A 25,029-nucleotide genomic window follows, 5' to 3' on the forward strand; every position below is an offset into this window, starting at 1 on the left:
CTTCCGTGTTCTCCTTGAATTTACCAAGATGAACGTCAAGGATATGGACTTTCAGGGACATCCTACAGCCCTTTTTGCCGTAGTTCTTCACCAGAGCCTCAACCAATTTCACATAATTTTCGGCCTTGTGATTGCCCAAGAAGCCCCGAACGACTGGAACAAAGCTGCCCCAAGCTTTCTTTCCTTCCTACTGAGCTTATCGGGGAATTCTGTGCACTCCAAGATCTTCTTTATTTGTGGTCCAACGAAGACACCAGCTTTGAACTTGGCCTCAGACAGCTTAGGGAAGAAGCCTTGAAGGTACCTGAAGGCTGCAGACTCCTTATCAAGAGCTGTGACAAATTGTTTCATAAGACTCAATTTTATGTACAGTGGTGGGAACAACACCTTCTGGAAGTCCACTAGTGACTCACACTTGACATTGTGCTACAATGTCACAGAGGACTCGGTCTGTTGCGGTCAGTGCTTCCTGTTGTAGTGCGCTGCGGTATCCCTGCTGTCCCAAAGGCAAATATAACAGGAAAACTTGGTAAAGCCTCCTTGGAGATCCATCAGGAATGCCACCATTTTGAAGTCTCTGATAACCTACCAGCCATACTCATCATACTTCAAGGCTTCTAGCAAGGTCTTGACGCTGTTGTATTCCTGTTTGAGGTGCACCGAAAGATATTTAAATTTTAAAAAGTCTAAAATTTGTATAATATAAAATCTTACTATTCAAGCAAGCACAAATTATCCTTCTTACCTTTTAGAGTTTTCTTGCAGTACTCATAGGTAAAATTAGGTGCCCAGGGTTTGTCTTGATCCCTGACAAGCATGCCGAAATATGCCTTGTAGGTTTCACACATTTTAGCAGATGCTGTCACAGAGTACTTTTTTGCTCTTGTATTGATAAATTGGCCGCATAGATAGCAGAATATGTCTGGAGAATGCTTGCAGCTTCTTTATGCCATCTCTGATAATATCAGATAGGTCTATGTGTTCACTTAGGCAACTAGAACTAAACTGAAGTGGTGAATGGTGAGCCCCTATATATGTATTATTATAGAAAGTTCTACAAAATTCTAAAAGGTTCTTGAAAATTCTCGTAACTTCTACAACATTCTAGAAAGTTCTTGAAAATTCTCTATTAGCTGCTCAGTATTGAATCTACCTGGAATGATCTGAAAAATGGGTAAATTTGAAAATTTCATTACCCAGGTCACAAAAGCAAAGTTTGAAGAGAAAAATAGGTTTTCCCACTTACTTTAGGCATAAGCAATTGGGAAATAACACTTTCTGCTCATGAACAAAAAAGTAAAAATTTTGTTGCATAGTGTAATCTTTATTTTAATTTATATACATATATTTGTTACTTGAAAACAAACTATTTTTCATTTGATTTATGTTTTAATATTTCAGGTTCATTATATATTCTCAATTGCTGATACAGAAATATTTACATTTTCTATCTATCATTTCGATTCGTATCCCACTGGGACAGTGATAAGTCTTCGGGTTTACAACGCTAAAATAAGGGGTTAGATTACCCTCTGTGAACACAGCAGATAGTCCGATGTGGCTTTACCATAAAAAATCACTTACTCATTCCGATTCATTAATGGCCTATAATATAAGTTAATTTTTAGAGACCACAAGGTGCTTGTAGGTCCATCTCAGCTGTCTCATCCTCCAAGTCAAACTAAAACTACACTGCACAACAATGTTTTTGCTTCTTGAACACTGTTGGGTGCTCCTTATAGATTTTTGGCTGCTGATCATGAAAACCACATCCAAATTTGCCCATCACGTACCGTTTCATCAAAATCGTCAGTTTCACCAGGACATTGCTACAATGGAAAAACGATATCAGGGCAACTGGAATCCGTTAATGCTTGCTGACTACTGTTGGACACTGCAACGTGATGCACCGGACATTGAATACAAACGAAAATCAGGAGCAAAACACTTTTAATTATCTTGAACTTAATAGCGTATTAGACACATAAACGCAATTAAATACGTTATTGCCGGTAAACAGTTAACTGCCTATTTCTCAGATTTCTTACATGATGAAGCAAAACCAAAACTATATTTGTGCATACCCACCAGGTGCCTGTCACAATCAGCAAAAACTTTGCAGGAAGCAAAACTTTTCAAAAACGTTATTGTGCAGTGTTATTAAAAAAAAGTCCAACCCTTATCATTCATATATCTATTAAGCTTTCTTTTAAATTCACTCAAATATTTGCCTCCACAGCGTCCACAGGCAACCTAATTCCCTAGGTCAAACATCCTGTTAGAAAAATAAAACTGTCTTAGCTGAAGACTATCGGGCAAACAAATAATATTTTTCTTGATTCTTTCAGAAGCACGTGTTGTAGGATTTTTGAACTAATTTAAATTAAAGTTACATTAATGTGGAAACTCATTGTTTGTTTTAACACATGCTAGAGATGTGAATACTTAAGCCAAACAAATTACGAAGACTTAATCCCTAAGTTTCTTTAGTTCGTAAGAAAAAAATCTGAGTGTCAGTACATGCGTTCTTAATCTTCAAACGAGTGATTTATTTTATATCATGGTCTGGTGGTTAGAACACTGGGCTACCTTTGCACAATCTTAGACAGAGTAATGTGTTATACTATACATTCACTGTGTCACAATCACAATACTAAACATTTACTATATCACAATCTCGGACAGAGTGATGTGTTATACTAAACTTTCACTATGTCACAATCTCGGACAGAGTGATGTGTTACACTAAACATTCACTACGTCATGATCTCGGACAGAGTGATGTGTTACACTACATTCACTACGTCATGATCTCGAACAAAGTGATGTGTTGTACCAGAATCGTTGAAACTTAACAGATTTGCATGTTTTTTTTGGACGTGTTTTCAACCATCTGGTCATAGTTCCAATATATCCAGAAGTGCGCCTAGGACAATAATTTTATAGATAACGTTAAATTAACAAAAAACGATATTCGGTTCTTAAATATAAAGCATACATTCTGGTTTAAGAAGTAGGTAGTTCGTTGTTTATAAGCAAAGTTCAGCTCCACAAGACGAGACACTATGAAAATAGGTTTTGTGAGGGATAACATATGTTATTAATTCATGTCAATTGCTACAGACTAATATACGTGTACATATTATCTTTTGTTGTTAACTTATTACAAGATCCAAAATTGAAAAGATTAAACGAAAATACAACTAATGCATTTTATCAAAAATTCTGACTCAAATTCTCAACGATGGGTAGACTCAGGCCTTTTGCAGATCCTTCTTTAAACTTTTATGACCTATGGAATACGCCTTCTCTATTGAGATGCGAGTTACCTGTTTGACAGGGGGACGCACTTACCGGCATGGAGGATGATGGGTGCTGATTCGTTGAGCTGGAAGTCGTTTTTTATCTTTCGCAGACTCGTAAGGTGTATGTTATAGAAATTACACTAGATATTCTTTGTTATATTCTACGACGCTAAAAATTTTCGTACGTTACACGGGTTGATATAGAATATTTCGTATTCAATAATATGGTTCAATTACAATTCTTAATAAAAACAGTTACCAACCTTAAACATTTAAATACTACACACAGTGATAAAGAACATTTCGTGTTTAATATTATATATCAATAACAATTACCGGAAAAATATATACGACGGTAAAACTTTAGGCGTTACACAGGATTATAAAGTATTCATTATATTTAATACTATATATCAATTACAATCGCAGAAAAAATAAATACTACGCTAAACATTTCGGTGCTACACGGAAAATAAATTATTGTTCGTGTTTCATAATATGTATCAATTACAATTGCTGACAAACATATATACGTGATTGGATAAAACAAAATAATGAAAGGATTAAACACAGTGATTGAAATGCGCCCCAACTTCACTGAATTATGAAACACAAAATGTGAAGTCGTTTTTTTATATCTCTCACAAGAGTAAATTCATTGAAAATTTTTCCAGTAATTCGTATATTTACAGGATTCGCACACCACCCCTTGTTATTTTCAAAGAATGCAGTTTTATAATTTAACAGCATACGTAATAAGTACTATTTTTGCTCGTGGTCACTATATTGGTTAGAAATGTTTTACGTGTGTTTGGAGTTCATGAACTATATACTTCAGTAAAACGACTCTAGTGTGCAACATCTAACTGGAATATAATTGTAAATAAAAATATTGATATTTTTTCACAATATGCCACATAACTTCACGATTTTATATGGTATAACTTAAGTACTGTTGGTTAACATCAGGTTTGTTTGTATTAGATTTTTTTGAGCATGGATACACAATGTTTATTTGGGTTAGAATTGCTAATTTTAAATTGACAGACCAAAGGGAAGGCAGATACTCAATATATCTCATCACTGTTATGGTGTAACCATAGACCCGAATTGCGAGGCACGTTTTCACGGCAATGGGGCACAAAACATAAACCGATGGAGTCACAGTCTAGATAATACTAGGTTTACGTCGTGCCCAGTCATGAAATGAGTTAAATTAATAATCCATAAAACTAACTCTGGAAAAGTAGTTTTGTTCTGAAAAGTTGTTTATTTGTTGTTGTTTTTATTGCAAGGCTACACAACAAGCTATCAGCGCTGTGCCCACTGTAAGTATCGAACTTCAATTTTTAGCGTTGTATACCCTCTAGTTTACTTCTGAGCCATCAAGGGGTTGTTGCAACAGAAGAAATTTGTTTACGTTTTTTGTTGTTGACATGGCGAAGTTTTAAACGAAAATGTGCAAAGCGTCACAAGATAAGACACACACACACTGATTGTAGGCTTAGTAAGTATTTATTACAAGCCCCCCGCTAGTACAGCAGTATGTCTCCGGATTTACAACACTAAAATCAGGGGTTCGATTCCCCTCGGTGGGCTGAGCAGATAGCCCGATGTGGCTTTGTTATTAGAAAAAAAAACACATTTATTACAGAACAAAATAAACGCGTTGTTGCAGTATATAATAGATATACAAAACCTTAATATTTGCCAATTATACACAACAAAAGTTATCAGTTACAGAAAAATGATTACCGCGTGTAAAATACGAGTATATAAGAAATTCTATCTGGAAGGTCACAAGCATTGTACCCCATATAAAAAAACAACAAAAAAGCCCGCAGACGTTCATATAATGGACGGAAAAGCTTTAAGATAGAAATTCATAGTTGGAACCTCTTTGCATCACTGATAAAGAACGACATTCGTAAGTGGGATTATTACGAAGCCAATGTTTTTATTGTGGGCCTGGATACACTAAACATTGTTCAAACGATGTCGCTTTAATGTGCTGTAACAGTTTATACTGTCTTGTACTATGCAGGCTCGGCAACCTAATGGTCGCAGGTTCGAATCCCCCTTGGCGCGTTACAATAAGAGAGTCAATCCCACTCTTTGTTGGTAAAAAAGTAATCCAAGAATTGGCGGTAGCTAGTGACATCTAGCTGCCTTCCCTCTAGTCTGTTAAATTAATTTAATAGTTCTACGCGAAATTAAAAAAAAACTGTGAAGTCGGTCAGTTTGGCCAGCCTCGTAACTACCATAAAATACAAATTAAATCAAAATTATTATTTTTTCCGTACAATTACTTTAAATTGTATCAGAAAACTGTGTCCAGTGGCACAGAAGTATGTCTGCAGACTTATATTGTTGTGAACCGGGTTGCGATGTGTAGCTTTATGCATAATACCAAAATAAACAAAACAACCAGAAAACTACAACTGCTTACACTAAATAACTTAAATCTCTTAACATTCTAATTATTTTATTCGCAAGACTGTCAAACTTTGTAAGAAATCTAGTTACATATGTATCGTATCAACCTTGGTTATCTCAACGCCTAGCTTGTAACAACTAGATGAATTGTAACAACTTTTGAATTAGGAAGTATAATTTTAGTTGTACAATGTTGCTGAAACAGACCCCCTCCCGTCTGAAAAAAATATTATCCAGAACGTGGAGTCTGTTTTTATTGTCTATTCCAAAAAAGAACAATACTAATAATATTAAAGGAGTAAGAAGTTTATGTACATGGTAAATATTTTTAGCTGTTTGTGGAAACTGATTTGACATGTACTAACATGTTCCTTATAATAGGACTGTGTAAAGCATTTTATAGGTCGGTTTTACGATAGTTTCCTCAACAACTTTGATAACTGTTGCACATTCATGTAGGGTTTTTGTAAATTTTTCATATTAACGCTTTTTCAACGCTGTGTACATATCTGTTAATAGATTACATCTTATAAGATACATATAGTAAGCACAGCTGTTATGTGTTTCTCTGTGAATGAAAATAGACATGGAAATCAAGATATTACCACATATTGCAAATTCACGATTCAAACTAACTAGGTGTTCTGTTTTTATATTGTTTATATATATGTATAGGTGGAAATTTAGGTATTGAGGTAAGACATGTAATATGTGTTAACGCATCATCAACTGATGCACAATTAAAGACAGATATGTACGAAGTATTAATACAGAATTTGTTTTGTTTTTAAACATAAAGCTGCACAATGGGCTATCTGTGCTGTGCTCACTGCGAGGAACAAACCTCGACTTATAGCGTTGTAAGCCTTCTACCTTACCACTGAGAGATAATAAAGAAGCCCTATTATTTGGAATGGGTATGTGTGAATCTTTTTTATCATAGAAATGTCTCAAGGTGTAAGTTTAGCCACGTCAGTTTCTGTTTACATAAAAATTGTATTTTACAAGATGCAACGTTACCAGATGTATAATGAATCTTCATTAGAGAAGCAACACTTGTAAGTAACATCATAAATCGTTTATTCATCCATATAACAAACATTACGCGAAACCTTATTTGGAGTGGATTTAAATCAAATGAAGCCAGCTAGTTCCAGATGTTACTCACAGAATGTTATAACGTCATCGTTATTCCTCACTGATCCATTAAAAATGAAAGATTTGGGAGTACGATATGTCTGAATACGTGAGTAGTTGATGGCATTACATGAGTTTAAAAAAAAATTGAAACTGAGATCATTGACAAAGTTATGAAGATATTACAGATGGCCCACTTACAATGTCATGTCACACGTCGTAAAACTACTGTTTTCCAACGAATACTTATGGTGAACAGAGCACAGGTAGCCTATTATGTAGCCTTGTGATTAATTCCAAACAAACAAATAAAATCCAATTAAAACATAGAATAGAAATATATAACTTAATAGTTTAGAACTATAGGCGATTTGCAGCTACTATTAATTTCACAGACGTGACTGATAATGCATTATCAAAGAAAGAGAAGGTAAAAATAATCCATAATCCTGCTGGTACCAGTTTTAAAAAAAGAATGGAAATACCATTTCCAAATTGGTTTTGAATAAAAAGTTCACAATGTGGAACGTGTTCTGTAAAATTCATTGAAATGCCCATAGTTTAAAACTTTTCAGACAATCTGTTGAAGCTCAAAACCATTTGTGCTTGGACAAAAAAAAACTAAATCAAGATTAAAAAAAATGAACCTATGAATACCTGCTATAAAATACAATCATTATGGATTGATTTGTAACACATATTGAATATTTGATGTTTAAATACCATAAACTATGTATTTCTTTATATATACATATATATATAATTTATAACAAAACTTCAACATTTCTCTGCTTTTGATTTGATTAAAGAGATTTGGCTACACCCCACCTACAAATGTGACCTTAGGTGTGTCACCTTTCTAGCTGGTGCTAATCTAGATTGTTTCTGCATTCTCATTGGTCTGTTGAGCCTTGGTGACCGTCACGTTGCCTTTTTCAGGTTGGGCCTGGCAGAGCCAGATAGTTATGGGGCTTGACTGGTAATCTGAGGGTCGCGGGTTCAAATCTCCCACACACCAAACATGTTCGCCCTTTCAGCCATGGGGACATTCGTTATAATATGTTGACCAATTCCATTATTCATTAACAAAAGAGTAACTCAAGAGTTTGCGGTGAGTGGTGATCACTAGCTGCCTTTCCTCAAGTCTTACGCTGCTAAATTATGGACGGCTAGCACAGATATCCTTGTGTAGCTTCGCGCGAAATTAAAAAAAAAAAAAGCACCTTTTGAGGTTGTCGACCTGGCAGTAGGAACAAAAGGTTATTACTGTGTTCGGGTTCACTAGCAGAGGAGTTGGCGTTTGTTTTGTCAAAAAGACTTTTGAGGTTAGATTACATTCAAACTGGAGATGTCGGTCACTTTATCTAACAAAAGTTCCTTACCTTTGTATACAGTTTTTATTTGTCTTTGTAAACTTCTAGTTGAAATCTATTTATGTTAAAATTTACCTGTATTTAATTATTGTTTCTGTATTTTTGTTTGAATTAATATGATTTATGTTGTCTTCATTTTGTGTATTTTCAAAATAAACTTAATTTATTTTACATCTGCTAAATAACGGCTTGACTAATTCTGTGAATCTCATTTATTGGTGATTAAGTATATATATATATATACATATAACTGATACGGAAATTATTACTTCTAATTATTGAGACAAGCAGACAGTCAGATAAATTTTATGGTTTGGTTTGTTTGAATTTCATGCAAAGCAACACGAAGGCTATCTGCGCTAACCATCCCTATTTAGCAGTGGAACACTAGAGGAAATATATCTAGTCATCACTACCCACGGCCAGCTATTGGGCTACTCCATTAGCAAATAACAGTGTGATTGACCGTCATGTTGCAACATCCCCCTGGCTGAAAAGGCGAGCGTGTTTGGTGGGATGGATATTAGAACTCTAGCCGCCTGGCCATGCCAAGCTAACATCTGTGAAAGTCATGAGGTTTACATTTATAGTAAAACTACTAAGGGTATCTGTCGTCGTCTCTGATTTTAATTAATGACCAGGGGAAAGGCAGCTAGTCAGAAACACCGTATAACTAACTATACAACCTAAGGAATTGCTTATCATTCTTATAACGCACCCATACCTTAAATATTTTGTTATCACATGGATTCGAACCCTATTCACTAACTCCGAAATACAGGGCTCAGTCAATCAGAGAAACAACCCACACCAAGACAACAATATCTTGTTCTTTGTTCGGTGAATAGAATTCCAAATCTTTCCTTTCTTTAGATTTTGCAGAAAGTTAATACATTAAAGAAGACATGCCAGATAATATGCCAAAGGCTCAATACGAGATCTTTGAGGCACATGCACACATTTCCTGTTAACGACAAGATATTTTGAAGAATGTTTTCTAACTTAGCCTATTTTTTACCCAAACTGAGGAACCTTTTATTATTATCCTTAGAGATTTAACCCTATTCATTAGTCAGAAGTAAAAAATATGTGGTGGACCAAAACGATGACACAAATCATTCTTGGCTAAAATACCACAATATTTAGAGAACTTGTAATTACATCATATTCAAATGTTTTATTGAATTTCTTGTTAGCAGCTTGTAATTTGTGTGTAATTTTGGTACTTAAAACTACAGCAAAATCAGCAAAAATAGTTTATTTTTGTGCCTCCCAATGGCACAGCAGTATGTCTGCGAACTTACAACGCTAGAAATCGGATTCCTGTACCCGTGGTGGGTAAAACCAATTGTGTAACTTTGTGCTACTTCAAACAAAACTTTTTTTGTAGAAAAGTAGAAGTAAGCATTAAGTGGTATAAAGCTAAATGATAGAGATTAAACCATCAATAAGAATATCCTTCCGTAATCCCTTCACATCAATGATTTAAATAGTTTGTTTGTTTAATATCTTCTGCGCAAGCATACAAAAAGGGCTTTCTCAAACTGACAGACCCAAACCTCGAGCGTGTTTCTTCGAGCGAAGAATCATAAATTCTCACTGTAGGATTTGTTAATAGGCCATGCAAAGTCTTACACATGGTTTGAACAGAGTTTTAGATTATAATGTGGAGTGAAATTTAGCAGGAAACAAACTGGTTTAATGTCATTAGTAACTATGCTGAATATAAATTTTAAAAAGCATTTTATGAACATTTATGGTTTACAAAGTCAAAGAAATTATTCAAATCTAAAGCTACCAGAACAAATTATTTAAGGCCCTGCATGGCCAGGTTGTTAAGACACCCGACTCGTAATCTGAGGGTCGCGAGTTCGAATCCCCGTCACACCAAACATACTCGCTCTTTCAGCCGTGGGGGCATAATAATGTGACGGTCAATCTCACTATTCGTTGGTACAAGAGTAGCTCAAGAGTTGGCAGTGATGACTAGCTTCCTTCCCTCTAGTCTTACACTGCTAAATTAGGGATGGGTAGCGCAGATAGCCCTCATGTAGCTTTGCGCGAAATTCAGAACAAACAAGTTCTTTATTTACACAAGTGTCTCAATCTTATGCGCACGACAATAGGTCACAGTAGCATTATCAATTAGTTGTTCTACGTTATAGCTTTTAAACGCCAAAAAGTAACGAAGAAGTAGGATTATAAAAAATATGCCTGAAATAACACAGACTACCGATGTTTAACTTTCACATTCCTACTTAATTTGTTCATTTCGGGTTCGAAATTTGAGGTATATAAAAATAGCATTTCAAGTGAATGCTCAAAATTCTTTTCGTTTAATACTAGAACTCGTCAACCCAGGTGACAAAAAGCGCGATTATCAGATAAAATATGACCAAACGTAGTGACATAGACTGCCACGAGGTTCCAAAACTATAGTAATATAACACATGCCACATCTGCTTAGATAAATTGCTCCTCAAAGATTCAAGAGGTGCACTTGCTATGCAATAATAATTTAGATATGCTATCCTAAGGTTCAGTGCCACACATGGTTACAAATACATAACCACATATTGAATTTTCTGGTACACTTGAGATTAAACCATCACTGTACATCTTCATACAACTCTTTAAGTGCTGTAGGTTATTGACTTCTATATGGGTCGTTTAGACACCTAGTTGTAATTGTTAAGAGCTGCAGGTAAGAATGACTCTTTCATTAATAATAACTATGATACAGAAGTACAAGCAGAACTGGTAAGATAAAGAAAAAATAGCGTTGACTTACGACGCGAAGCTCTATTACTGGTAAACTCTGTTTGCAGACAAAAGTTCAGGATGGCTTCATCATCTCAGAGCCAATTAAATCACTTATCCAACAGTCACCGTAATGGGCCATGGAAATGAATAATGACCACTTGTATAAGATGTGGCGTTCCGTTTCTTTGAGGCAGCGGTACTATAAGTTAATGGTAATGCTCTACTGTTTATCAGTGCTGCTTCTTTTCGCTCTACTCTATGGCCCATTAATGGTGGACGTTTGAAAGAAAAGGAAACGCAGAGTCATAATTGAACACAAAAGGTAAGTTATCTTTCCCTCGCACCGACATTATTGAAGGGAAGTGGCGCGCGCTATCACACCTGAAAGTGACTACATGATAGGGTTTGCACGCGTCAACACCCGTAATGTGATATGAGGAACAGTCTCGCGCATCCCGTTAACAAAAACCCTTATTATCATCATCACCCTTCTCTTGTCTATGGATGTGATAAGAAACAATAAGTAGTAACACTGTAGGGATTGATTTAAACAGCAGGTAATTCTGTGGGACCCGTTTCAGAGTTTAATTTAGAGTAAAAATATTTAGAGTGATGTTTGATAGTTTATGACATTGTAAGATGTCATGTAAGCAATCTTTTATTTCGAAATAGAATCTTTACTTCATAATAACTAACTGATTTCCTTAGCTTTTACTTGCAACCTTACGTTAATTAACTTTGTTACATAAGATCGACAGAATATTAAATATTATATATATAGCAACTGTGTAAATGTAGTTGTTTTTCAGTGTTTACATCGCTGAATTAAGACCTGTGATACCGAAAAGTTTCCAAAATAATACTAACTCCCCAATAGCAGAGCGGTATGTCTGCGGACTCACACTGCTAAAAACCGTATTTCGTTACCTTTGGTTGGCAGAGCACAGATAGCTCATTGTATAGCTTTGTGCTTAATTCCAAACAAACAGTAATTATAATGCAAGACCTAATAGTGTATTGAACAATCAGTGCTATCAAACCAAATGAGGCTATTAATGATTGTGTCATTCCAAAGACAACTTTCTTCATGCCAGGCCTAGATTTATTTGTTTGTAGCAAGGAACTATCTATGAAATTTTAGTTATCCATATTAATACATCTACATTATAAAAGAAATAAGATTTGATTTGTTTGAACTTCGTGCAAAATTATTCATGAGCTATCTATAGAATAGAGGGAAGGCAACACCCATCGCCATCTCTTGGGCTAATATTTACCTACGAATAGCGGAATTGGCCGCGATATACAACGCCCCCAAAGCCGAAATGTCAAACTTGTGTGGGGACGGGATTCAAACCCGCGACCCTCAGATTGCGAGTCGAGTAACATAACTACCAAATGAGCCGCCAAAGTTGTAAGAAAATAAATAAATTCTGAGGGTATATTACATACCACTAAAGCAAAGCTTTCAAGTATATAGGAAAGGAAATCTTTAAAACTGTTTCAAACTAGCCTGAATACAACAGAATGACTTTTGTATCTTATACAGATGTTAGGTTTTCCTCATTGCGTGTTTAGTAAGTAAATTATCTATGATGTTTGTAATAAAAAAGTTTATAGGTTATCAATTATTCATCTACGTTGTGTCAAATGTTTAGTTCTCTAAAAACCAGGCCCGGCATGGCCAAGTGTGTTAAGGCGTTCGACTCGTAATCCGAAGGTCGCGGGTTCGAATCCCGGTCGCACCAAACATGCTCGCCCTTTCAGCCGTGGGGGCGTTATAATGTTACGGTCAATCACACTATTCGTTGATAAAAGAGTAGCCCAAGAGTTGGCGGTGGGTGGTGATGACTAGCTGCCTTCCCTCTAGTCTTACACTGCTAAATTAGGGACGGCTAGCACAGATAGCCCTCGAGTAGCTTTGTGCGAAATTCAAAACAAACAAACAAACAATTCTCTAAATACCAAAAATAGAAACTGAATAAATTCTGACACGAACCAATTATGGACATCTAAGAAAAGACTTAGTGCCAGTTTTTTATTGTAATGTAAGTCAGAAACAACCAAGAAAACGTGGGGGCAATTAAACCGAGGAGTTATTAAGAAGTTCAAATAAGATCAGAATACGGATAACAACAAAAAATATATAAATAAAATAATTTTTTGAGTCAGTATTGATTCATTATTCGAGTCAGTATGTGATTTATTATTGAAGTCAGTAGGTAATTCATTAGAGTTAGTAGGGGATTCACTATTAGAGTTAGTAGAAGATTCATTACTAGAGTCAGTTTGTGATTCGTTATTAGAGTCAATATGTGATACATTGTTAAAATCAGTTTGTGATTCATTATTAGAGTCGATATGTGACTCATTATTGGAATCGGAATGTGACTCATTATCAGAGTCAGCTTATGATTCGTTATTAGAATCAGTTTGTGATTTGTTATTGGAGTCAGTATGTAATTTATTATAGAGTAAGTTTAGGATTCATTATTATAATGAGTAGGTACTTTAATATTGGGGTCAGTTTAAGATTTAATGGGTATGTTAGAGTGAACACAATGCAGTGAAAGCTAAAATGGCAAATACTTAATTTCTGAAACACGATAACTGGTTAAGTGAGTGTGATTTTTACAAACCAACATTCACATCTTATATCCATAATTGCTAAAAATGAAGAGATTATTATGTTTGTTGAATTTCGTGTAAAACTGCTTGAGGGTTATCTGCGCTTGTCGTTTCTTATTTTCTCTCAATGATAAGGTTCGACATCTTTCCTGGATGTTATGAAATTGACAGTTGGATATTCGACTATTATTTCTCTTTAAATACCATCGTCTTGAGAAAACTGGTCAGAGTTTAAACAGCCATTTAATAATTTATTGCTTTTGCAATAAATTATTTTTAGCCGTCATAGAAGACATCCACGTATTAAGAAAACAAATTTGATTAAAAAAAAGTTTTCATTTATAAGGTATTCAGTTTTATTAATATAAGTTTATACAGCTTACAGGCCTGCCACCAGTCTTTCTTCGAAAAGTCTATTAAAATGTTTCTGTTTGTGGATGTGGTGATGTCTAATACATCTGTTGCATCATTTACGTATTGTTTATTAGCTGCACCACCTAATATACTGCTTACTCTTTGTTGTATCTCCTAAACTTTAATTTTTTAGATCATTTTGTTTTATTCAGCCTCACATAGTTACTCTGTGTAGGAAAGTTACTGCTCGGAAGGTAATTATGCACAAACTCTGCATCATCTAATTTCAACCTGTAACTTTCACACTGGTACTCAATGTGAGCACATTAAGTAGAGAAGCTGCGAAAATATTTATGGCCTGGTAGTTAGAGTTCTCGAATCACAATCTGCAGGTCGAGGAATTTGAATCCAGCCACTGAAAGTGTTCAATCTTTCAGCCGTTAAGGAGCTATAACATTACGTCAGTCCTACCTTTAGTTTGTAAAGAGTAGCTCAAGAGTTGGCAGTGGGTGGTGTTGACCAGCTGTCTTCCCTCTAGCACAGTGGTTCTTAACCTTTTTCAGTGTTTGCACCCTTTCAAATCAGTAATCATTTCTCGCACCCCTTGGAAACTTAAATATAAAAATATAAAGCATACTCTTATGTAAAAATATAGATTTGTTTTAATTATTCATGGGCATCCTCGCACCCCTTGGAAATCATCTTCGCACCCCCTAGGGGTGCGGGCACCCCTGGTTAAGAACCCCTGCTCTAGCATATCATTTTGAAATAAGAAACGACAAGCGCAGATAGCCTTCAAGCAGTTTTGCACGAAATTCAACAAATAAATAAGCAAAGTTGCTAATTTCTGGTAGAAGCCTTGTAAGATAGTGTGCTAACTTAACTGAGATTAATCGTATCAGTAATGAGGTTTTAAGTAAAGTGTTTTGTGTTTGTGTTTTTTCATGCAGCAAAGTCACATCGGGTTATCTGCTGACTCCACCGAGGGAAATCGACCCCCTGATTTTAACGTTGTAAATCCGTGGACATACCGCTGTACCAGGGTAGGGACTAAATATAGTGAAATGGAGTTCCAAACAAAGTGTGACTTTCAACAAAATTTTAATGTGACAGAGATTTCGGTTTGCTTGTCGTTAAGAGTAAAACTTCACAATAACCATCTGTGTTCTGCTTACCACAGGTATTGATATGCGAATTTTAACGTCATAAGCTTGAGCTTACCTCTGAGCCACTTTGATACCGAATGTAGTGTTTAGTAATGTCATATAGAGTTTATTAATGTAGTGTTTAGTAATGTCATATAGAGTTTATTAATGTAGTGTTTAGTAATGTCATATAGAGTTTATTAATGTAGTGTTTAGTAATGTCATATAGAGTTTATTAATGCGAAACAAGTTTTCACAAAATTACTCAATTTTTATTACTTCACTTCTCACTCAAACAAACAAAAATCAGTTTTCAAATCTTGTGCCTCCTCCTCCCTCAGGTACCCATTAACTTTACGGTTTACTGTGGACAGAGTGCATACAGAGAACTGAATAAATAACATCATCAAATCTTGTAACATACTATTGCCGATAATGTTACTTTAAAGTAGCTAAATTACATTTAACATACGGTTCTTAACAAACTGCACTTGTCAACGAAGAGTGACACACAATTCTAGGCTTAAAAAAACAACTAAACTTTTATTTCTAAAAGTCGTAAAATGTGTAATTGATTAGCATGTCTAAATCCAACTTCGTAAATATAACGAGTTGCCTAATGATTCTCGTTTATGATGGATGTATATCTTGTAGTACCCACATACAGATTGGTAAAGACTCATTAGCATTGTATATACATAATGATCATTGCAATTATCGTGGGTAACTTTTTCTAATAGACAATTGTTTATCAATAATTTAACATTTTTTATCAGTTTCATGGCGACATGGAAATTCGTTATCCATAAATGTTGATCAAACGTTTTTTTTAAACTGAAACATTAGCATCAGCGTTAAGTCGTTTTATGTATTAAAACGCCAATTTATCATATAGAGAACAGAAAATAAACGTTCATTCAGAGTGAATTAAACATACGTACGCAATGCGTTAAACATCCAATTAATTTAACCGAACAAAAATTTTCTCGAGCTTATAATATATTCTAGCTAGCAACGATATGTTTGTTCACATAAAGCAGTTAGAAAGTCGGTTAACAAGTTCAAAGGTGTTTCCACTCTGCCAACGGGAAGTTTAGTCATGTATTGTATATTTGAAAACTTGGAACGTCCATCGATATAAAGAATAAGTTTAGTAATTGCCACTCCCTTTAAAATTTTTGCTCATTAAGGGAAATTTCAAAGGGCATGACCTTGAATGATCTTTATGATATTGTCATTGATAACTTTTAATCACATCAGGTCTTGTAGTTATATAATCCACAATAATACATCTGAGGACCTTAATAAGCAAAATTGTAAACCTAAAATTGATATCAACAATTATAGGCTGCCTTAAATAAACTAACTACACTGTTCTCTTCACTGAGTCCGGGTTTAAGTCTCTTCTCCAATAGACTTTCCTTTATACATAGTTTTAAATCATTAGTTCATTATTTACCATTGTAATGATTTTAAATTATACACTACTTAGATGTTCATTTATTCATTCATTCACTGCATGGATCTTAACGACGCAAAATTTAGATTTCCTTATGTGTGAGCTAGTAACCACGTATATTCATATGTCACATATATTTAGAATTTGAGACATAGGTATTCGATCCCCTTATACCTGAATAAATATTTTGTACCTTTTATAGGCTTAAATACAAATTTCAATTCAACGTCCAAGTATGCACGATGACATAACTTAAGTAACTGATTTTTTATTAGAACAGCCTGTTTACCCGAATACGGTAACACTAAAGTGTGTTTAGTAACATTTCATTTTGGCTTTGTAGGAAGCCTCATAACTTTTGATCGTCTTGAATCACTTGACTTATAATACTTAATTCAAAGGTAGTTATTTGACCTTTGTTTTCTTTATCAAAACGATTCCCATTTACTGATTAATATATAAGTCCGATGAACCAATATATTAACCAGATGTTTCGTAAAAGATAATGGTATAAAAATTTCAATGTTAAACACAAACTAGTGAAAATTTTATGAAAAATGTTACATTTCAATTTACCATTTTTAATAGAAATAAAAAGTCTGAGAATGTAAGTTGATGATTTTATTGTCGCTCGACTATAAAGTTACTATTAAGAATTATATGCTGTTAAAATAGTTCGAAGTGCTCTCTACGTTTCGAGTTTTTATGTATATTATGAAAATATCATCCACATAGTTCTATAATAAATTTGTTATTATTTTTCATGATATCACAGGAACAAGTTAACTAGTAACATGGCTAATCTAGATAGATCCCATAACTACACCATTAACTTTGTAATAAGTATTATTGTCGATTTGAGGATGAAATTCTTATATGGAAAAATTCAAGTTTCAAAAAAGCATGCTAAGTAAATCTCATATCATTTATTTTAATATAAATGTTCTGTATATGAACTTATTGACTCATTTAACGGTATATCATCGTTGAAAATCAATGTCATAAATATATTTCATCATTAAAATTCACAGTTTTTATATCTCGAGAAAATTTAAAACTGTATTTGATATCATAGTCGTTTCTATTTAGTGGTTCCATAAACTTAGCCATAAACCTTTAGTTCAAAATAATGTGTATATATACCAATGTTAGGCACTGTTGGTTTACCTGGAGAACCATCTGTATGAACACTAGGAATTCCATATATAATATAATATAATACCATATATAATATAAAACCATATATAATATAATATAATACCATATATAATATAAAACCATATATAATATAATATAATACCATATATAATATAATATAATACCAGGATGTAAAACGATTGGTTTTGTTTTTTCATTTTAGTAAATATCTTTGTAATTTACACTATCTAACTTTAATTTGATTCGTGTATACTTTAGAGTTATCACTTAAAATTTCTTTATTTTATTATTATCAGCTTTACTTAAACTAATGATAATGTTTTTCTTATTGGGGTTTATTATTATGGCATAAGAATTATCCTTCTTTATATTAGTAAGTTTCTTCCAGAGTTATAAGCATTAAAAGATATTAAGGTAGTGCCACCTACAGGGGTTCTTATGCTGATTGAAAGATTAATCATTGTGTGGCCATATTTTTTATTTAGATACAGCAGCTGACCAAAGTTCAATAGATAATCCTCACACTTAAGCCTTTTTGATGGAATGTCAAGTTTTAAATCACAGCTCAAAACACGTTTTATTACGTAATTCAATACATAATCGGCAAATATTATCATAATGATCTATAAGACTAAAATGAACTGATGTTGTTTTTTTTTTGATGTATGAAGTTAATGAAGCTACGAGTAGAGGAAAATCTAAAAACCTCGCAATTATAAATTATGAACAGAAACCGCTTACAAAGGAAAGATTGACAACAGGCTTAAATAAAGATCGAATAAAGGAGATAGAACAGTTCGTTCGTTATCAAATGTATAAGAATGTTAGTGTTTCCACTGTATTATGAAAGTGTTAGCATCATTGTCAGTAGTGGTTGCTGTTCTACGTCTGATCGAGTAATGTCTGAGTATAAATGACTTTGAAGATCAGTGACCTTCACATATTTTAGACAGGCTCCGTATTCTCGTCTGTTGTACATATCTTACACCAATGAACACGTATATATATACACCAGTAAAAATATAATATTGCTACTATAATTGGGCGTTTTTATTTCGATACATCAGGAGGTGCTACCAGTAAGATTTGCTTTACTATATAAACACTGGTAAAGTTAGTCGCTGTATATTTTTTTCTGGTGAACCCTCTCACACTCCCTCACCACGATACCTTCCTCGTCCCTTAATTTTAGAACCACTGCTGTAATATGCGATATTGATAAAATTTCTGTTATCTGATGTGAAGGTTGACGTTCATCTGGGAACCGGTCGGTATACAATCTGGCAACGGTTAGAGAATTCTGGTAACACTGTCCTTAAGTAGGACCGTGTTTAACTTTTCTTTAACTGAATACTGTGTGCTATTATTTAGAAGATATAGCTGTTGCAACGCCTTGCTTTTGTGCTGTCTAATATTGTTGTTGTTTGTCAGTCTAAAATTTTTAACAATTCAAAAGTAAATTGTTTACGTAAGATACTAGATTAGAATCTGAAATCTCATTTATTATTATGGTCGGATTTTTTTCTTCTGCGGCACAACTTCGTATGAATTAAAAGAGTGCATCATTTAATATACATAACTTCTGTTCTTTAGGAGCTATTAATTTAGTAATTTCTAAATTAAAATGTTTCATTTGTTATTATCTATATCATTCTCTTTGACATTTTGTGCGTTGGATGCATATTAATAAAATTTCCGAAAGACATACCTTGAATGACCTTCACAACTGTTTTTATAATTAATTCAGTTGCAACAGAGTTACCTGTTTCGTTAGCCTCCTACTCCACGATGAAAGTGGTAAATACATATTTGTCCATATGATTTATTATTGTTTTCAGTTTGGAAAAAACAACACCAACAAAAATCACCTGTTTTTAGTTATAAAGATTAAAACTAACAGAATCTATCAGTCTGTATACATACAGAGAGCAGAATTTCCGTCTGTTTGGTGTGCTTGCACGCTGTGAGAAATTGGTTAAACTATTTTCTAAGAACTTTTGTAGAGAAACTCAAACGAACTTCCGAAAGATACAGTATAAATGGCTAAGCATTCAGACGAATAGTTCGGGTTTGCCCGCATTTAAACTTTTCTTGCTTTAATGTGGCGAATTAGAACTGAAATGATTAGGTCGGTAACAAAATACGCGAACCCTATGACGAAAATAATGTCTCTCTCAAGACTGGTACTTTGTGTACTAGATTCGTGTGCTATGGCTCATAATGCTATCACTTACAGCATTACTTTTTGAGGTTGCAGTATAACGCATTCAATATCATGTGAAATACGTAATAGATACATGCTATGTTTTGTATAATGTGACGTTAAAGTTCAGAAATAATGTTATCCAAAAAAAATTTCAATGATAAACTGTAATGTCTGTTTTCAATAAAATAATATAAATTTCTCTTATTCAGCTGTTTCAGTTTTAAAAATTAGTGTATTAATATAGAAATGTCACCAAAAGTTAGTTGTTAACTTTTCAAGATAACCCAACTTATGAGACGATAATTCACCAGTATTTCACAATCTGTGATCGAATTTTGTGATAATCTCTTCAGTATCACGATCTTTCAATCAAACATGGTATAATCCATGATTCTATAACTTGAGTAATAACTAACCTCGTGAATTTCACGGTCTCCGACTGAAAGCTCGCTTGAGACATTCCACGATCTTTAATTCAAGTAATAATTTCGTGGTGAATATCAAGGAATTTATAACTCAAGTAATAACTCACCTGATATATTTCACCATCTCTAACTAAAATAATAGCTTGTCTGATATATTTCGCGATATTTAATTCATGTAATAAATCGTCTAGTGTATTTCACGATTTCTAACTCAAGTCATGACTCATTCAATATGTTTCGTGATCTTTAAATCATGTAATAACTCACCTAAGATATTTTACTTTACTATCTCCACCTCAAATCATAATTCTTATAGTATATTTCACGATTTCTAACTCAAACAATAACTCACCTGGTATATTTCACGATCATTGATTGAACTAGTAACTCGCCTGATATACTTTAGTATCTCTAACTCAAGTGATAAATCAGTTGGCATAAATCACTGTCTTTAACTCAAATAGTAATTCACCTGCTGTATTTCAGCATCTCTAACTCAAGTAATATATCTCATGATTTTTTTCAGTATCTCTAATGTAATTTGACTGGTAATTCTCATGTTATATTTCACGAATATCTAGTGCAGAGTAAGTGATAACTCATGTTCTGCTGTATTTCAGCCCAGGGATAGCCTATATACTTTACGAAAATAAAGTGTAACTTGGATGTGATTCAAAGAAGCATGCCTCTTGCCGTTGGTAATGTGAAAATTCACGTCCTAAAAAGTGTAAATATATACCAAAGAATAATTCGTTCTGTTGATATTTGTGTAAAAGTGTGAATTTCTGAAGATTATAAACGGTCACGTACGTGGTTTGTAAAAATTAAACAGAAAACAACTGTTAACAAAAGCACTTTCATTAAGATACTTGTATTATAGAGTGCCGTAACGTCTTCCAACAGAAAGTAACCACAAAATGTATATGTAACTAACTTGTATAACTGTCAACGTATTACTATTTACTATTTCATAATACTTTCGTAGGCTTGAAATCACTTAATCTAACGAAGGGTGTGAATTCATACTTATTTGGTGTAGTAACTGTATAAAGTGCGAAATTGTACAGAACTTATGTTTTTTTGAATGTATGTATGATGAATTTTAACGCAATTTAAGTGATAGATCACTTATCACACTGATGTACCTCAAGTGGATATTAACTTGTCTCAATAATGTTACGTCATTCACGGTGGGACAAATCACGTAGCGTTATCTCTCTCATAGATGTAAGTCACACATACTGAAAAGATAATTTCTTATAGTGGTGTTTAAAACAAAATACCCTCAGAACTAATAAAATAACAACAAGGTTTCTTGAAAGAAACGGAAAGAACGGAGCAAATTAAACCATATGACATTCGTCAGAAGAACCTCTCTAAGCATTAGGACACGGAGTTCGTGCTCCAGTCCAACTGGACGAGCCCTGAATCCCCAGTTGGTGTCCGAAAAAAATGATTGATGTCGAAAGTTCCTGGACCAATGTTCCCGAGACCCTAATCTTTTAAGCACCTAGCGACAACTCATTTTCAATTACATAAACCATTTAAGTTAATATTAAAGTTACCTTCGATGAAACAATAGTTCTTTTTACTAAAGGTATTATAAAATACGTGATGTGTAAGAAGAATTTTGAGTTAGCTGTTGTTTAAGGAAGACTTCAAACACTGGGAATATTTTAATTTTAAAATACTGTATTTTAATATAATAGGTTAGTTCATGATAAACTATACTTGAGAAGTATATACACATTAATCAATTCCTTTATATTTTATATAGGATTAATCCGTAACTATGTTAACATATATTTTCTTTCCCTATACATACTACCAGCAAAAAGAAGGAAGACCAATGAAAATCTACAGTAATATGACAAGTACTATACTGAATTTATTGGTATTTTAGAACATAATCTGAAACATGTTTCAGATTTTCAAGCGAAAAAAAAAAAACTGTTAAAAGCAGCATAATAAAATCTTTCGCCGGAATGTTAAATAACGACATCACTCAAACTAAAATTCGTTTTAATTATTCACATTAAATTTAAACTGGCACTCCTTCAGCAAACATCCTGGTAAATCACCAATAAGATTGAGGGCTTATAATGTTAAAATTCATGCTTCGATCCTACCGTGGCTATAACACAAAAAATCACGCAATGAAACTTTCACGTGATAATTAATTTTCTTTGTACGTTTATAAGTGAGAGGAAACTTGCAAGTAAAGACGTTTTTATTACAAACATTTTTAATGGACATATTCTAGAATAACACGAGCTACGCCTCTATAAAACAGGAAACTAATTATACAGAACATATTAAAGGTTTAGACAGATACGGAAATATATAAATATATTTATAAGCCAACAAAGAGTAGCACTTGGGAAAGAAAAACAAAACTGACAATGTTTCATATCAATATTCTTTTATTAACCTCTAATAATATGTATGCACGAGGAAAAACTGCTGGCTATAGTAAGACGATCCAAGTTGATTAAGCTAATGTTGTCTGCCAATCTTATTATCACCAAATATAGTTTTTAGCTAGAGTTAAGAATATTAAAACTATATAATATTACTGATAGGCCTGTAGTATAGTTGGTCAAGAAATATATACTGTATTTATCCATAAACGAATTATTTTGAAATATGTGAAATACGACAGAGATTCTTAAATACAATGCTTGCAGTTTGCTTAAAACTAATTAATATCTAACCCGGCACATAAACTCGAGAATATTTATACACATATATATATATACAAAGCTATTTTATTTATTTATTTAATTTTGCAAAACACTTTTATAAATAATTAGACTTATATCTAGCACGATGTACGTCACCACTGAGAAAACGAACCGAATTTTATCAGAAAATTAATTTAGTTTCAAGTTTTCTTGACCGCCACTAGGTTCTTCGGATCAATATTATACAGTTAATACTTGTACGTAGCACTACACAGATTAGTAGTTGTTTGTTATTTGTTCGCAGATTCGCTACCGTGTACGGCCGATTCTTATAGCAGCTCTCGTCCAAATTAGAAAAGCTCTACTTACGTCCTAACCTTCCGAAGGCTTAGAGCGTACGAGACAAGAGGAGTAGAGCCCCAAGAGATGAGTGGCCGGTAGACCGCTACTAGACGAACCGGCAGAAGCTAGGTTCAGGTCCCGAAGGCTAGAAGGTATGCCAGCGGCTGCAGCGTAGCCTATCCCGTCTGCACTCTTCAAAAAGGGATTAAAGACTAAAGAATTCACTGCACTACAGTTGTGCCTGCTTGCTTCACCATGGCCGTTGCTGGATGAGTAACTATAACCTTGAGATCCACAGCCGCACGGATAGACGTAGCCGGGCACGGACTCAGACAAACCGGGATAAAGAGATGCTGAGCCGTAGGGTAGGCTAGTAATTGGGTAGCTCTTGGAACTACTAGAAGTCAGAGGCTGGAGGGGGTGACTAGAAGTAAGTTCTGAACTTGAAGTAGACTTGTTGTCTGTCTCTTTGGTAGGAGGTGAAAATCGTCCTATCCCAGGGGCTGGAACTGAAACGGGAACTACACTTGAAGACTCCACGGTCCCTGAATGAAAATGAAATAGTCCAGGCAGGTGCGGGGGTGGAAAAAAACCTCTTGAAAAACCCATCCCCAGATAGTCCATGGGTGTAGGTATGTATGACATTGGAAAAGGGAATCTGTCTTTTTTCAACAAATTCTTGGGTTTCCGGCGGGGCTTGTACTTGTAGTCTGGGTGTTCTTTCATGTGTAGCGCCCGCAGCCTCTTGGCTTCTTCAATAAATGGTAGTTTCTCCGAGTCCGATAGATGTTTCCATTCAGAGCCCAGTCGCTTGCTGATTTCTGAGTTGTGCATCTTTGGGTTCTCTAAGGCGATCTTTCGCCGTTGTGCACGCGACCACACCATGAAAGCATTCATAGGGCGCTTCACGTGGACATCACTGGTACTATTAGATCGGGTGGTGGTCAGGCTCATGGAACCCTGACCTGAATGGCTCCCGAGGGGCTCCAGTGTGGCAGCTAGTCGATAGACCTCTGCTAAGCTGGGAAACCGAGTCTCCGACAAAATCATCAAACACAGCACTTCTGTTTATGGTAAAATGATGTGGAAATATTATTTTAGAACACCGTAGAAAGATACAGTAGTTACGTTCCAGAATCTTTAATCGTCCTTGAAAGTATTGTTTTAGTGAGTTGGACGTGTGGTACAGCCACAGGTAGGAGTTAGTGTGCTCAAACAATTTACTTTATATGAACGTAATCACTGTAAGCCATCGATAGATTTTCGAGTGTTTTGTGAAGACGTCCTCTCGAAACTTGTGTACACTGAATAGCGCTGATTGATTTCTCAGTGGCTACATCAGCTCGTCATTCGCTTTATTTACCGCAAGCACGTGTGCCTCAGTTTAAGGCGGGAGGCTCTAATAGCCGTTTACGACTATAACCAATCAGCAAGCAGTTTACATTCTGTGGCTTGGATATGTAGTGAGGCGTGAAAAATACGCTTGAAGACGTTGTCTATTGGTTCTTTCTTTTCTAAAAAGTTAACTGGTGTTTGTGTCGAGGTTTGGGCAGCGAGATTGAGCTGTAGTTATGTTTTATTTATAGAAGAAAAATTATTTGTGATATAAAACTT

The 25,029-nt window shown here is 34.5% G+C and overlaps 1 protein-coding gene across 1 annotated transcript in view; it reads right to left on the bottom strand.

Annotated features, from left to right (window-relative positions):
• The window catches only part of LOC143223113 (uncharacterized), a 184,482-nt gene extending 159,701 nt beyond the window's left edge, over window positions 1-24,781 (bottom strand). Inside the window, exon 1 of the mRNA XM_076450599.1 lies at window positions 23,443-24,781. Coding sequence (XP_076306714.1) covers window positions 23,446-24,465 — 1,020 coding nt within the window. The 5' untranslated portion in view covers window positions 24,466-24,781 and the 3' untranslated portion in view covers window positions 23,443-23,445. The remainder of the gene's footprint in view (window positions 1-23,442) is intronic.
• Window positions 24,782-25,029: the final 248 nt, after the last annotated feature.

This window comes from Tachypleus tridentatus, chromosome 1 (genome assembly GCF_004210375.1).
Source record: "Tachypleus tridentatus isolate NWPU-2018 chromosome 1, ASM421037v1, whole genome shotgun sequence".
Taxonomy (NCBI): Eukaryota; Metazoa; Arthropoda; class Merostomata; order Xiphosura; family Limulidae; genus Tachypleus; species Tachypleus tridentatus.